This window comes from Paramormyrops kingsleyae, chromosome 7, assembly GCF_048594095.1.
Source record: "Paramormyrops kingsleyae isolate MSU_618 chromosome 7, PKINGS_0.4, whole genome shotgun sequence".
NCBI lineage: Eukaryota > Metazoa > Chordata > Actinopteri > Osteoglossiformes > Mormyridae > Paramormyrops > Paramormyrops kingsleyae.
In genome coordinates, this window is record NC_132803.1 from 36,275,843 (window position 1) to 36,291,901 (window position 16,059).

At 45.5% G+C, this 16,059-nt stretch overlaps 1 protein-coding gene across 4 annotated transcripts in view; it reads right to left on the reverse strand.

The window, feature by feature from the left end:
* Nucleotides 1–16,059, reverse strand: part of epb41l4a (erythrocyte membrane protein band 4.1 like 4A) — a 128,342-nt gene that overhangs the window by 50,311 nt on the left and 61,972 nt on the right. For all 4 annotated transcript variants that reach the window (XR_011992453.1, XM_072714884.1, XM_023796924.2 and 1 more), the window contains exons 7-21: nucleotides 14,040–14,127; nucleotides 13,844–13,932; nucleotides 13,592–13,655; nucleotides 10,125–10,216; nucleotides 9,271–9,348; nucleotides 8,338–8,453; nucleotides 7,214–7,307; nucleotides 6,527–6,610; nucleotides 4,424–4,534; nucleotides 3,206–3,247; nucleotides 2,946–3,020; nucleotides 2,097–2,216; nucleotides 1,351–1,398; nucleotides 1,209–1,277; nucleotides 513–623 (exon numbers count right to left, since the gene is read on the reverse strand). Coding sequence is in view for 3 of the 4 variants with exons in the window: in XM_072714884.1 (XP_072570985.1) it covers nucleotides 513–623; nucleotides 1,209–1,277; nucleotides 1,351–1,398; nucleotides 2,097–2,216; nucleotides 2,946–3,020; nucleotides 3,206–3,247; nucleotides 4,424–4,534; nucleotides 6,527–6,610; nucleotides 7,214–7,307; nucleotides 8,338–8,453; nucleotides 9,271–9,348; nucleotides 10,125–10,216; nucleotides 13,592–13,655; nucleotides 13,844–13,932; nucleotides 14,040–14,127 (1,281 nt within the window). In the remaining variant the exon portion in view is untranslated. The remainder of the gene's footprint in view (nucleotides 1–512; nucleotides 624–1,208; nucleotides 1,278–1,350; nucleotides 1,399–2,096; nucleotides 2,217–2,945; nucleotides 3,021–3,205; nucleotides 3,248–4,423; nucleotides 4,535–6,526; nucleotides 6,611–7,213; nucleotides 7,308–8,337; nucleotides 8,454–9,270; nucleotides 9,349–10,124; nucleotides 10,217–13,591; nucleotides 13,656–13,843; nucleotides 13,933–14,039; nucleotides 14,128–16,059) is intronic.

Here is a 16,059-nt window from a genome sequence, read left to right on the forward strand (position 1 = left end):
AAACTACTTTACAAAATAAACATAAAACAATGCAATAAGAACCGCGTAGTACCACGAATAGCAACATATGCTTACACAGCCATTAGCAAACTATTTAATGTTCTAAATGGACCCGCGGTGGATTTTTTTTAGGGAGGCAAATATATCAGTTTCAACAAGATCCAAAGTAATCTCATGTTACATTCACAATTAATAATGATGTCAGTTAGCTAGCTAAAGCTATCAATGTTAAGTTGTTAAAAGCAATATAATGCATACAAACAAAACAATGATCATGAATACAAATCTTAATTAGTACAAACAGAAATACTATCTAAATAGATGACTTTGTAAAACATTTTCATTAATCAATTAGATATCGAATGTAGTAGACAAAGGGTGTCTATTGTAAAAAGTTACAATTGTCAAAAAGTGGACATGTGTGTTTTTCATCAGACAGCGACAATATGTAAGCATACTTGGTTGGTAAATCTACATCTCAGAGAGTAAATGCCATGTTGTTTAACACGTACTTGACTTCTGAGAGCACGGATCTTTCCCCATCAGAACACTGCGATCTCCTGTACTGGCGGAAGCTTCTGGGAGAATGTGAATGACGGATGCGGATCGGATCACCTTGAGTTCTGAAACAGCCGTTGACAAATAAGAGCCCTTAGCTACTGCAATAGGGACAAGTGACCAAAACCCCCAGAACAGCATAATTCCGCATCATAGGAACTAATCAATCGGAATTTCTTTTTCACAACCAGACTGCAGAGTTTCCTAGTATTTAAATCCCTTCATCCTTTTATGAATATATGATAAGAATTAATTCTGGAAATTATGCATCTTGTTTGATGAATAAATTGATTAGGATATAATCTATAACTTAAGCTACATTTGCAAGAACACATTGAAGCCATGTAGAATAATTTATATTCAATATAATGAAAGTTTATATTGCTGTGTAAACATCCTTTTTTGTCCCATTTAAATGTATAATTTTCCTTGCTTTGCATATAATTAAGGCTGACAAGTTACGAGGATTGGGTTTAGAAATTAAATCGATATAACAGTTTTAAATTCAAGATACATTACTGTTTATTCAAATGACAACCCTGTACTGTATTGATGATTGGAAGTTGGATGTATGTATGGATGCATGGATGGATGGATGGATGGATGGATGGACGGTTATGTGATTAAGTTCAGTCACAGGTATTACTTACTCGACCTTCTTGTAGGGGATTTCTTTCAGCTGTTCTTCTGTAAGGCCAGAGGGATCCACATACTCTTTCCTGAAAGAGAGGCAGGCCCTCAGAGTTCACTCCTCTTCCCCAAAGTGATTTGGAGTCAGTACCTCAGACTTACTGAATGTGCTTCCACAGCTGCTCTTTTGCATGGACATCAGGGCTTCTCCTGTAAGATAATGAGAATTCACAGGAAAAGCTTAGGTTTTAGTCACCTTCATTTCTAGGCAGATGGACAAACACAAGGGCAAATTATGACACTGTTGCTTTGTGTCTAAACTCCTACTTCCTTGCATAAGTTCATACTGTGATATAACTATAATGTTTGTAGTTATGCAAAGATAAATATATATATATATATATTCAGTTATGTATTACATAATACTGCTATCTAAAGTTATACTAAGAGTTGAATCATGCTAAATTGCTTTTCAATTATAATTGAAACATCACCAGCAGTTTAGTGACATGAGCCACATAAAATACACATATAAAAATGTTCAAATTCTAAAGATGTTTACTGATATTGAAACCAATTATAAAAACAGTCACTTAATATGCCGAAATAAATGGAAATATTTTGCTAATTTCACCACTAGAGGGAGACATGCTCATTTAAAAAATTACTGTTGCTTTAACATGGTGTTTCTGAACCCAGTCCTCAGAGAACCCCAGAGAGTCCATGTTTTTGTTCCTATCTGTTGATTGTCTAGCAGGGATGGGAGGGAGCACAAACATGGACTGACTGAAGCTCCCTGAGGCCTGGATTGAGAAACGCTACTTTAACACTTCTTCAACGTAATAGCACTCCCAAAGAGCTTTTGTGAAATGTCATGACTATTGTGATATTGTTTTTAAAGCTCTCACGATCGTGAGCGGTGCCTGGATCTGCGGTGGCTGGGGTCGTTCTGCGATCTCTCCTTCTGTCGGCGAAGCACAGCTTCCCACTGAGGACCAGAATCCACCATCTCATTTTCCTGTCGTGACCTGGGAGAAACATGGACCCATATGTATATGAGCAGACCTCAGTACAAATAACAACAATTATTCTCTAGTTTCTCCATTTTGTGAATCAAAAGTTTAAACAAAACATGTATTCACTCTTTAACAGACTGACTTCCTGTCCAGGGGGTCCCCCTGCCTTGCGCCCGTTGATGGACTGACTTCCTGTCCAGGGGGTCCCCCTGTCCTGTGCCCTTTGATGGACTGACTTCCTGTCCAAGGGGCCCCCCTTTATTGTGCCCTTTGATGGACTGACTTCCTGTCCAGGGAGTCCCCCTGTATTATGCCCTTTGATGGACTGACTTCCTGTGCAGGGGGTCCCCCTGTATTGTGCCCTTTGATGGACTGAGTTCTTCTCCAGGGTGTCCCCTGCCTTGTGCCCTGTGCTTCCTAAGATAGGCTTCTAGGTAATGCTGGAATTCTGTACTGGATGAGCAGTTGAGGAGAATGGTTGTACTCTGTGTATGGATGGATAGCCATTTGTGTATGATTCACATGCATCATTTATTTAAAATGCTGTTAGGAGAATGAAGTTATATTTGGTTAAAATGCTGTTAGGATATTGAAGTTATATTTGTCCATTATCAATAACAGTTCTCTGACACAGACCAATGTAACTATGAGTATTTAATTTTTTTTCATTCCCTTCCACCCACCATTGCACATTAAGAGAGGTTCACAGGCCCACTGGTCACCTTTCTCACACTGACTCACCTGTTCTTTTTCCGATGGTCCCTGCTGGAGCTTTCGGACTCGCTGCCACTGCTGGTGTAGCCACGGGAACGTGACCTAAAAAAAGTAGAGCAGAAAAAAAGAACATTTTGACTAATCCTGCAAGGCAATGTTTTCCAATTTGGTCCTTGGGGACCCAAAGACAGTCCACATTTTGTTCCCTCCCAGCTCCCTGTCAGACAGTCCACAGGAAGCTTGGAGGGAGCAAAAATGTGGACAGCAGCTCTTGTCCAAAGCCCTACCTTCTCTTCTGCTGCTGAGGATTCTCCTGAGAATGGCCCTTCCTACAACACAGGAATGAGATGTTAAGTTATCAGTGTGCTTAGATAAAATGCCCAGAACATTCCCCTTATTCCAGTGAAGTGACTACATTTTATTTATTTAGCAGATGCTTCTTATACACTCCCTGGAACAATCAGGGGTTGACGGCCTTGCTCATTAGCCCAATGGTGAAATCACTCTGCTGACCCTGGGATTTGAACCAATGACCTCTGGATCACAAGCGCCTGGTGCCACTTCTGCTAGGCTAAGAACAGGAAATTGAGTCTACAGTGAGCATGGGCTCACCAGAAGTGGACAACAGAAGATTAGAAAAACGTTGCCTGATGAGTCTCACTAGGGTCAGAATTTTGTGTAAACAACATGAAATCATGGATACATCATGCCATACTGTATATCAACAATTCAGTCACAAAATTCATATCATCTCAGACTGATTATTGAATATGGCAATGAGTTCAATGTACTCAAATGGCCTCCATAGTCACCAGATCCCAATCCAGCACCCACGGGATGTGGTGGAATGGGAGTATCATTAAGGTGCAGCCAACAAGTCTGCAGCAACTGTGTGGTGCTGTCATGTCGACATGGATCAAACCTTGTAGAATTTATGCCATGAAGAATTAAGGTAGTACTGAAGGCACAAGGGGGTCCAACCTGATAGCAAGGTGTACCTAAAAAAGTGGCTGGTGACTATATATTCCTATATATTCTTCATGTTCCATTTTCAAATACAGACAGAGCTATGACCATCCAGCTATACTCGTTCATAAGGCAGGATACTTTAAAGACAGAATATTATTGATTAAAATTCTGGATGGTGGCCATTAGTGCAAAGGTGTTTTGGTGAACAGCAGCTGGAAATGATGATACCCATAAAGCAGTGATGGACAAAATGACGCCTTATGAAGCATTTGCTGTATTTTTTTACCCTACTAGATGGTGTTTTTGGTTTACTTTGGGACATGCTTTTTGCCCTTTTTTGAACAGAGGGCACCATCTAGTGGGGTCAGAAAATACAGCAAATGATTCATGAAGCTTCATTTTTTCCCTGTCCACAATAAAGAATGCTGACTGTTTAAGGTGGACATGAAAGTTGATATGCGTGTTAGCCCACGGTCAGGGGTGGCAGACTAGCTCCACAGACGGTGCAGGCAGGTGGGTTACTGAGAGCGGCGTACCTGCGTCTGCCTGGCTGAGATGGCTCGTTCTCGCTCCCACCAGATGCAGTATGTCGCTTCACCGCCGGGAATTTTGACGATTTGTTTCTTTCACTGGCAGAGTTGTACAAGCTGTTGGCGGCAAATAAGAAACACACAGTCAAACATCACTGTTGTTTTACTGTTCTCGGTGCCCTGGAACAAGCTTTGGGAATCATAAACACATGAAAGGCAGTATTTTGTCTAATTTGAAATAGTACCATTCCTTCGGTCAGGAAAAAGGTGCCTTATAGGAAAATGTCCCCTGAGGTCCCTGTTGCAGGTGATCTCACTACAGGGGTTATCTTGTGTAAATTCCATAAAGTGTTGAACAGTCATGTCTGGTCAACTGGCCAAAATTGTTAAAATTTCACATGAAAGCAGAAAGGCAGACCTGTCATTTTTTTAAAAAATCAAATAAAAATGTACATTCAAAAAACATTTTTTTCAGTATTTCCTAAAAACACTGACTGTAGGCACTATTTCATCAAATAAGAAGACCAAAGATAGATAGATGATAGATAGATAGATAGATAGATAGAAATTACTTGAATATACATTGACAGTCAAATGTGAAAACAAATTAAGATCCAAACTGTAGTATTTCTATTTTTATTTTTACTTGAACCATAAGCTCACACCAGGCTCACTTCACTCACCACAAGGGGGCAGCAGTGGAGTGTTTTAATACGCTCACACGTTGGGAAGATGTAAGAAAAAAAAACTAGAGCTGCCATTCAGAATTGAGTTGGACTCATGCTTATTTTCTGCTGCTTTACAATATCTTTTTTAAATTATTTAAATTTCATTTATTTGAATTTATTATTCTATACTGTATTCTTTAAATCAAGGATATGCTGGTTGGGACCATAGATGGATCAATAAAATAATAAAGTATACTTTGAGTCAGTAACTGAATGCTGTGAAACACCACAACTAACAAATACACAGTTCCCATGAGTCTCCTGAGGTCCATGAGTCACAAGGCACAATAAGAGCGTCCTCACGAGTCTGTCATTCATTACACAGCATGCGCTGTCATACTGCTCTCCCCGGAGTCTTCGGCTCCCCCTGATCACCTTGTCTTGTAGGCCTCCTCACAGCTGGTTCAGCAGAGATCTGCAGGTGCGTGGGAGGTGCTTATGCCAAGGCCAGCTGAGGCACCCGCATTTTAAGTTGCCCTCTTCTGGCGGAGCATTAAATGTCTTGTCATATTCCAGAGCTCCCAGTCACGGTCAGAAGACAGCATATAGCTCAGGGTAAAACTCCATATCAAGGGGTAAAAGTCGTATCAAGCCTAGAGTGGTCTTTTTACTGCACAGGTTCGAAAAGACATAGACACACAGAATGGGAGCCCCCCAAACGACAGTCAGAGCTCGTCCCCAGACACGAAGTCGAAGGGAGGTGACCCTCTAATCTACCGGTGTAAACGCCAATGCATTGGCACCAAACTGGATGACTACAAGTAGCCCCACCCCTGCCCAGAGTCTTTCAGCACGGGCCACTCCAGAATGGAATAGAATTCAGCCCCTCTCCAGGGGTTTGGTTCCAGAGTCCGAGCCAAAAGTCGAGGTGAGTCCAATTATATCTAGTCGGCATCTCTCTATCTCCCGCACCAGCTCAGGCTCCTTACATTCCTTACGTTACGTTCCATGTGCCTGGAGGTAGTTTTGGCCGCTGACGATCGGTCTGCTGCTTCATAATCCTTAAAACTTTAACCTTCAGATAAACACAACTGGACATATGAATATAACTGTCATATAATATATTTAGGAGCAGTGTGTGCTTGTGATCGGAAGGTCGCTAGTGATTTCACCGTTGCGTCCATGAGTAAGGCCCTTAATTGCCAATTGCTCCAATTGTTTTCTCAAAAATGTATGTCGTTTTGGATAAAAGTGACTACTGAATAAAACATGTATATCTCCCCCACAATCCTGCACTGTATAAGTGGTTGGAAGTTGGGTGTATGGGTTATGTATCACTTTGTAATTCCCTAATTACCTCCCCAGTCATGTGACCAGAAACAGAGTGAGTGAATGGCCACTGCATTTTGTCTGTGGTATCAGGCGAGTCAGATCAGGATACCTCTGCATCGAGTTTTCTTCCCAAGGTGCACTGGGGGCTCTTGACTGTGCTTCTGGACTATTCCCTATTTTACTTGCTCTGCAACTATGGGGAAAACATATACACATACAGTTGCTTATTCTTCTAATGAAAAACTTTAGCTTTGCTAAATATAGTATATGCTTATAAATACAGTATTCAAACGCCGATAGGGATAATGTTTCGAAAGGGTAACATTATAAACGCTCTTTCACATCTTAAACAGTTTTTCACACTTTGTTTTAAAAATAAAACACATTAATAAACACAAGAAAGCACATGGCTTCATTTCCAGAAGATCTAGCACAATCAGAACCACCAAATCATCAGTCCAAAATCTGGTCAACTGGTGCAACCTAAGGGCACCATTGTAGGAGGGGACAGATGCATGTTTCCCAGAAGTGTCTCCTAAGCAGTATCTGGCTGAGTTCCTGCCACCGGCACATGACAAATATACCATGTGTTAAGAGCTACAACACTCAATATCGGCCTCTTGATATCTTACGTTCACCAGAACTCTATGAAAGTATTGCTAGAACAACAATGTACAGTATCACTATGTTCACCCTGGAGCAAACATAGCCAGAACGATCCAATGAACATAGATTTTACTCAAAAAAACCTGAACCAGTTTCGCCTGAATATTTCAATTCACCTTTTGTTACGCACCTTTTTACTGCCGAAGAGTCATCAGTTCTATTTCTTGTTTCTTGACCTTCTCCACTTTCAGTATTACCATTTGATAGATTCATGTTGCTTGGTCCTTAATGAAAGATTAAATGTTTATTAATAAAACCAATATACATTAAAATCATAATCCTAGTGATTCCCGAGTATATCATGCTAGGCTGTAGTATTTCATATTTCATATGTTTTTTATACTATGTATTGTCATGTTTCATGTATCTTATGGCATCACATACTGTGTACAATTTGATACTGACTGTAAATACAGCAAAACTTTAAACACCTTCGATACTTCAGCTTAATTGTTTTTTACATTGGTTACAATCCAAATGATCTTAGTTACTTTGCCTTCAGTACTACCGACTAGTGGCCACCTAAACAGCTTCTTCCCCCAATTGCCCTCCCTAACAAAGAACCATGAGCCAACTGTGGATTTATGGGCCCCCGCTCCCTGCTGGCAGCTGACAGCATCGAACAGGGAAGCACTGAACCACTCATAGACTGACTCATCACTTACAATGTCGGCCTTGTGGTCAGTGGGCATTGGCAAATTTTTGCCACTGATGACACCTTTCATGATCCAAAGGGCAGGAAATCGTACAGCTGGGTGGGAAGACACGCTGTAGAGGGGCGGTGACTGTTTTCATGATGACCAATAAAAATGATTTGTGGAGGGTAAGGACTTGGGCAAAGGGGACAGTGGGGTCTCTTTAGTTTACTCAACCCTACTGAGTCATACTACTTCTAGGTTTATTTGGTATTTCTAGTTTCATATATATGATTATTTAGAAGCTTCTTTATTGTTCAACAGCTGAGATGGAGTCTACTTAAATAACCAGTAAAAACCGATAAGTGTGAAGTCCACACGGCCATGGGTAACCATCTAAAATTCTTCCATCTCAAATATTATAGCCAATTATAGCCATTATAGTTCAGTAATTAAGGCAATGCCCTTTTAATTAATGTTAAGCTTGATAAAGACAACAGACACATCGCTAAATAGGTCTAAAAATGCTGATGATGATCAATAAATTGATTGAAGTTGAAAAGCGGTGTTAGCTTGACGGCTGCTGCACTGGGAATGTCTCTGTCTCTTGGAGGCTAACCTGTCAGCGGGGTGGCCCGCTTGGGGTACATCTTACTGCGGCACCGCTGGACCTGCAGGTCGGGCCGCGGCAGCTGAACGGACTGATGCTTCCCCATCTGGAAGGCAGTCTTCCCACTGTGCATGACACAGAAGTTGACATGGTCATGCTGTCTACTTTTGACTTGCTTACTTTTACAAATTAACAAATAACTTATATATAAAGCATGAAAAATGTTTTCTGTCTGCTGACCTCACATGTAGCATTTTTGCCTTTGGAAATTTGTGCAGAAAACAAATTGTGTCTATGATGTGTAACAGATGTTATTAATGTATTATTGTTGCCAGTCATGGCATGGACCAGACAGTGTGGTAAGGTGCTGAAAGTGATGTAATGTGCTGAAACACTGTTTGTTCAGTGAACAGCAAGGTCCTTTGTATCCAAAAACAGATAACTGGGATTTCTTTCTCTTTCTTCCAGGGTAAAAATGTAAATTCAGCTACAACAATTTAGAGAACAGAGATTGTACATACAGTGAAATTTAACACAGATAAATGTAAGGTAATGATCCAGGTATATAAGATTCTAACAGGTCTGGATGCTGTTCAGCCAAATGGCTATTTCAATATTAGTTTAAGTACTAGAACTCATGGCCATAACTGGAAATTAGCGGAAGAACATTTTAAAACGAATTTGAGGAAGCACTTCTTTACACAGCGTGTAGTTAGAGTATGGAATAGTCTTCCTGCTAGTGTAGCGCAAGCTAAAAACCTGGGTTCCTTTAAATCAGAGCTAGATAAGATTTTAACAACTCTGAGCTATTAGTTAAGTTCTCCCCAAACAAGCTTGATGGGCCGAATGGCCTCCTCTCGTTTGTAAATTTCTTGTGTTCTTATGTTACATCAGAAGAATGCAGATTCGTGTTTTTCACCTGCATAAATAACACTGACTAACCTGTAGCGATGCTTTGATCCAAGAGAGCCGAGCTTGGTGAGTTTCCTCGTCAAGGAGTTGGACTCATTCTCTGACATCCTTAGCAAATGTAGGTCATACAAAATGCAGAGTTTGTTAATGATGCAATACAAAGAAGGATGGAGCTTGATCATGTGACCTTGATCATGTGACCACCTGCCTGACCAGGGGTATGCTTCCCAAAAGCATAATTGCTAACAATGCCGTTATTTACATTAGCAGCTTATGTAGTTGGAACCATGCAACTGAACAGTTCCAACTATTTAAGATGATGATTGAAGCTTTTGGGGAATGTATCACAGAGCAGTTCTAGGATGAGGTTGTGATCATGTGACCACCAGCCTGAGCAGAGCAGGGGTGTTTCTCAATACCAAGAACGCAGAGATCTTACTTGTGGTCTTGGCATGATTGGTCTTGCTAACTTGCCTCCAAAGAACAAAGTGGGGGGAGGCAATGAATCATAGGTTTGTTCTCATTTGGCAAGGATGCACCCGATGTATCCCTGATATTTGGGGCGGGGCAATCCTCTGTACTTCTGTTCTTGAGTATTTGAACTAGTCTTCAGCAATGGAACGTGACGTAAAACACGAGAACACAATTCTAGGATGAGGCATGATCATGTGACCACCTACCTAAGCAGAGCATTTCTAAGATGAGGTGCGATCATGTGACCACCAACCTAAGCAGAGCATTTCTAAGATGAGGTATGATCATGTGACCACCAACCTAAGCAGAGAATTTCTAAGATGAGGCATGATCATGTGACCACCAGCCTGCTTTCCAGGGGAAGATAAACACACCAGCTTCTTGCCAACTGGGTTACAGGCAGCACGTACCTGAAAAACATGTGATGCTCCACGCAGCACTTCCAAAGGTGCTTACAACCTGTTTTGCTGGGTGCTTCAAAGAAGAATGAGGTCTCATTACACTGCAAAGTAATGACAGTGGGGTAATGGTTTACTTCAGAGCTTTTCATCAGACAAAACTCTGCTGTTTAATTAAAGACATATAGATTTCACCAGCAAGAGCATAAAATAATGAGAGATGGATTGGATGCGATTATTTGATGTTACCAGAGGAAAACTTACAGGGGCAAATGTCTACCAAGATGACAGGCTGATGGAAAATTACACGTCAGGAGATAATTTCAGACCCTGAGTGTTTGTAATTATTACCAAATGAGCCACTAAACACAGCATTTCGCAGACCTCCTGCTGTACGCACCATCAATTTTATAGAGATTTCAGTCTTCAATAACAGGATGACTTGATGTAATCAAATTTAGTTCTGGCTAAAGGAACTGGGTCCTGGGTGAGAGCAGGTGTTACCTTCCTGCCCCCAGCACTGTACTCCTGTAACTCCAAATGCCACTGCTGCTACTCCACAGGACAACAGTCTTGGGTTACCCTGAGTGTCCCGTAGTACTATACAGGCACTTAATCATGGTTCTTCAGAGCTAAAGTGTCCTGCTCAAATCCTGTGCAGTAAATGACCACAAGAATTACCAAAGCAATTTCATGTATTTCATGTATTTGTATATCAGCTGTCTCCATTATTAATATTCAGGTCTTAAGACAGACAAAACTACAAAGAAGAAAACTAAAGTTATGTGATATAATGTATATACTGAAGCAGCAAGTCATTTTTACACCCTGAATGTCACGATCACCTGTTCAGTCCTCGCGTGGACCACGTCTACCTCATTATCCCCGTGTGGAATCCTTCCATTTACCAGCCGTTTCCTGCTTGTTATTCTGTGTATTTAGTCCGCGTTTTCGCCCGTCACCCTATATCAGTCATTAACGTTTGTCCCGTGTGCTTCCTGTATATGGAATAAATCCCCGTTTGCCTTCCTTCCCGGCTGGATCGCTTGTTTGTCCGCTCGCCTGCTCGCACAGAACGTAACTGAATGACTGATCTCCACAACGACTCACCGCAGCAGGCCGATGACCAGCGGATCGGCTTGCTGCAAGAAGTGATTTACTGGTTAAACCAGCCGGAGGTCTGAAAGGACCCTGGCATACTGGACTTAGCCAGCCGGAGTGGGACCCTCCTGCAGGAGATGACCCCGTTCACGGAAGCGCACATCCTCATACACGTGCGCGAAAACCTCCGGCTGCTGATGGAAAAGGTGATAAAGAAACGGCTCCAGTCGCTTGCTCTCTCTGGGGCGACTCTGTCACAGCCTACCCACCAAAGCAGGAGAAAGAAGAGGCGCAAGGGGAAAGGACAGGAAGAAGCCCCGACGATCTTTTTGGGGGCTTGCCTTCTCCCCACAGCCCCTTTCCCCGCTGAATATCGGGAGAAACCCCTCCCGATATTCAGCAGCCAGTAGGGATTACCACAGCTGCGCTGCCGCCGTCACCAGCAACCTCGCTTTTCCTGGGCAGTCACCTGGATTTTAAAGGAATCAGGGCCGCACTGGACGCTATCCCGCGGATCCTGCGGTCCCTTAAAGGGACGACGCCAAACCGGGAAGCGCCGACCCTGGAGGCACTGGCTGAGGTGCCAGACTCTGAGCCTCCACCCGCTGCTACACCCGAAGTCCCAGCGGCTACCACACCGCCCAGCGAGGCTTCGGCTGCGGCGCCCCCTGCTTGACCCGAGTGGGCGGTGCCTGTGGCACCCCCTGCTGGACCCGAGTCGGCGGTACCTGCTGCGCCCCCTGCTGGACCCGAGTTAGCAGTTACTGCTGCATTGCCCGAGCTCCCTGCTGTGGCTCCGCCCGACGTCCCGGTGCCGCCTGCAGCCCCGCCTCCGCCTCCTGCTGTGCCCGAGGTTCCTGCTGCAGTCTCGCCTGCAGCCCCACCTCCGCCTGCAGCTACACCCGGGGCTCCAGCGCCGGCCTCGCCTCCGGCTGAGCCCGAGGCGCCTGCTACGGCCCCGCCTCCGCCCACGCTTGAGGTCCCACCCGTCTTGCCGGCTCCACCCGTCCCGCCCGTCTTGCCTGCAGCTTGCCTGCTTGTCCCGCCTGTCTCGCCCGGAGCCTGCCTGCCTGCAGCGGTTTCGCCTGAGGTCCCGATGCCAGCTCCACCTGCAGTCCCGGCTCCGCCCGCTGTCCCGGCTCCGCCCGCAGCTTCTAAGGTTCCGGCTGCTCCGCCCACCTCTGCTCCATTTATCTCTGTTCTGCCCGAGGCTTCTAGGCCTCCCGTCCGCCTGTGGCCCCTGCGGCTGCCTTCCCTCGCCCACCTGAGTTCCCTCGGTCTCCCCTTGTTCCTCCGCCCTTTCCCTTCCTGCCTCCTGGTTTGTTCCCTCCTGGTCCCTTTGTTCCTCCTGTTTCCATCCCTTGTCCCTCTGTGCCTCCTCTGTTCACTCCTGGTCCTTTTTGTTCCTCCGTGTTTTGCTTCCCCGGCGTCTCCCTTTCTGGTTTGTCTGTCAGTGTTCCCTGTCTTGTGTCGGGTCCTGTCATGGCTTTTGCCCTTGTGCCTGTTCTGTGTTTCCATCCTGTTTCCAGTGCCCCGTTGATGGTCTTATTTTTGTCTTCCAGGTCCTGTTCCCCTGGTCTCATCCGCCCCTTCCCTTGGGCGCGCCCGGAATCACCCATTCAGCCCTTGTGTGGACCACGCCTACCTCATTAACCCCATGTGGAATCCTTCCGTTTACCTGCTGTTTTCCACACTGAAGCTTGTTTTCTCTTAACAGCGTGAAACATTTATATTCATGAGTTCCTATGTATGGTTATATCCAGAGAAATAATTAACTTTCACAAAACAGCAACAAGAAGGGACTGAAAAAGAATAACTCATAAGTGGATCAAATGCTTTCAGTAAGTTTTGTTCTTTGTTTTGGTTTCTGACCCTAACGTTTTCTATTCTAGCTTTCTCTCCTTTTAACAGATTCCTGCTGATTTACAGCAGTATAACTGTGTAACAGCCAAACTAAATCTGCTGCACTGTACTTTTTTGCACAAAGAAAAAGTGAATAAACTAAAGGTGCACTTTTACAATTTTATTCTCATCTCTGCTTGACCAAACTGCTTTCTACCTCATAAGCTGCGCGTGATGTGTCATTTTCTGCTTCCTGAGACTGAAGAGGACTGAATCTGAAAAACTGATAATCACTTAATTTTTTTTTTTCCTGCTTACTGTGCATTACTCAACGTATCTACACACAATGAATGACACCCCCCTTTTGGTTTGGAACTATATTGCGTACAATAAATAAATTTGAAAGAAATTTGTCAGTACTCATTAAAAACACAAATTTATACGATCCGATGAAAAAGAATGATATACTTCATTTTGATTTTGAAACAAATGAGAATCAGTATGCTTTAACTGTTTATAAATAATAGAAAACTCACATCTTTCCCCATGACACGCAGCTCAAACTGAGTGTCCTTGAAATGTACTTTTGTTATTCTTGGCCTAAGGATTAAGAAGAAGGATTAATATTTATTGGCTTTAATTCTTTCAGTAATTGCAGTCCAATGATGAACGATACATGTAAATTCTATTACAGTGTAAAAACATAAAATTTTTAGTGTGATTTTAATTGTTTGATTTTGATTATAAGCATGCAGTTGGTAAACCACCAGTTCCTGACTATTACCTACCAGAAGTACTTTCCAACTTGGGTTTTGTTCTTGTAAACAACAACTCCAACTGGTGTTAATCCAAGAAAGTATTCAGACTGATTCTCTCCCTGTAAAGAAAGAATGAAGCAAGAATGGGGAGATTCAAATGTGGGGAAAAAACAAAGGTCTAAAGTGGCTTCAATAGCTGAACAGAATAGGAAACGCAAACACTTACAAATACGGGATGTAGATCAACACCATACATTTCAAGTGTCTTGGCAATTCTTAAATAATTTAATTCAGCTTCAGATGGCACCTGTCCCCTATAAACAAAGAGGATATTGAATTAGAATGGAGATCTTTAATCAATGTAATGGTTCAAGAGTAACTGTTAATGTAAAACAAGGATACATTTTTGTTATACATCAATTATATATATATAGAAAAAGGTATTTTGAATGGCAGATTCAGCTTCAAAACTCTGTCAGATTGGTCCATCGACAAGACCAAAGTTATTTGCAGTTACTGTCGATGTGAAATGAGTTGCCGCCAAAGTACATCTAGCCTTAAATACTATGCAGGTTGTAGCTCTTCTCAAAACGATAGACACATTCGCATTTTCATGTTTTAACATATTATGATTGTCACACCCTGCTTTCCCTCAGCTTGTCTAGTGTATTTAGTCCTTGTCAGAGTCAGTCATCCCCAGATCAGTCATTGTTGTATTATCCGTAGATGTCCGTGCCTGTCCGTCTTTGTGAATAAATCCCATTTACCTGACGTTCTGGCTGCACGTCGCCTGCTTCCCTGCTCGCCCGAGCCCGAACGTGACAGAATGACTGATCTCCCCGAAAGCACGAAGCAGCAGTCCGAGCACCACCGGCTCGGACTGCTGCAAGTCTTTGTGTACTGGCAATCCCAGCCCGAGGTCCAGGAGGACCCGGTAGCCCTGGAGCTGGCTAGCCAGGGCCGGGACCTGCTCCAGAAGGAGCACCCGTCGGGGCAGGACTACCCGCTTACCAAAGCCCGGAAATGCCTCCGTCGGCTACAGCGCCGGCTCACCGAGCGAGGGGAGAAGCAGCAGGAAGAGACTCCATCGCTCTTCCTGGGAGCCTGCTCTCTCCTCCCCGCCTGAGATGACACCGCCGCTACCAGCCTGGCCAGCTCCCATCCGGAGAAGTCACCTCCGATGGAGGCTTACTTCTATCGGCCGGAGCGTCTGGGGCACGGCGGAATTCGCGCCGTAAGAGATGGCGTTCCCCGGGTTCCCAAAGCCCTAAAAGGGAGGGCGCCCACGCGCTCAACACCCCTCCTGCCGGCTCCGGACCTGCATGCTCCAGACCTGCCCGCGGCACCGCCTGCTGCTGCTGTTGCCGCCGCTCTGCCTGCGGCTGCGCTGCCTGCTGCTGCCGCTGATATGTCCGCGGCTGCACTGCCTGCTGCTGCCGCCTCTCTGCCTGCGGCACCGCCTGTTGCAGCTGCCGTCTCTCTGCCCGCGGCACCGCCTGTTGCAGCTGCCGTCGCCGCTCTGCCCGCGGCCCCGCCTGCTGCTGCTGTCGCCGCTCTGCCCGCGGCACCGCCTGCTGCTGTTGCGGCCGTGCTACCAGCAGCACTGCCTGACCCGCCTGTCCTGCCTGACCTGCCTGCAGTCCCTGCAGCTGCCACCGCTCTGCCTGCGGCACTGCCCGCGGTGGCCGCGGTTGCGCCCCCTGCTGGCCGCGTGATGGCGGCGCCCGCTGCGGTGCCCCCTGCTGGCCGCGTGGTGGCGGCGCCCGCCGCGGCGCCCCCTGCTGGCCGCACACCCGAGGTGCCCCATGCTGGCCACGTGACGGCGGCGCCCGTCCTGCCGGCACCTGAACTACCTGTCTCGCCGGTCCTGCCGGCACCTGAACTGCCTGTCCTGCCTGACCCGCCTGCCCAGACAGCGGCTACACCTGCTGCTGCGGCCGCCGCTTTGCCTGCAGCTCCGTCCGAGGTGGCCGCGGTTGCGCCCCCAGCTGGCCGTGTGATGGCGGCGCCCGCCGCAGCGCCCCCAGCTGGCCGTGTGATGGCGGCGCCCGCCGCAGCGCCCCCAGCTGGCCGCGTGATGGCGGTGCCCGCCGTGACGCCCCCTGCTGGCCGCACACCGGTGGAGGAAGATGCCACTCTGCCCGCGGCGGCTCCTGTGGTCCACTCGCCTGTCCTGCCCGTCTCACCTGTCCTGCCCGGCCAGCCCTGCTCACCTGCAGCCGCACCGCTGGAGGAGGACGCCGCTT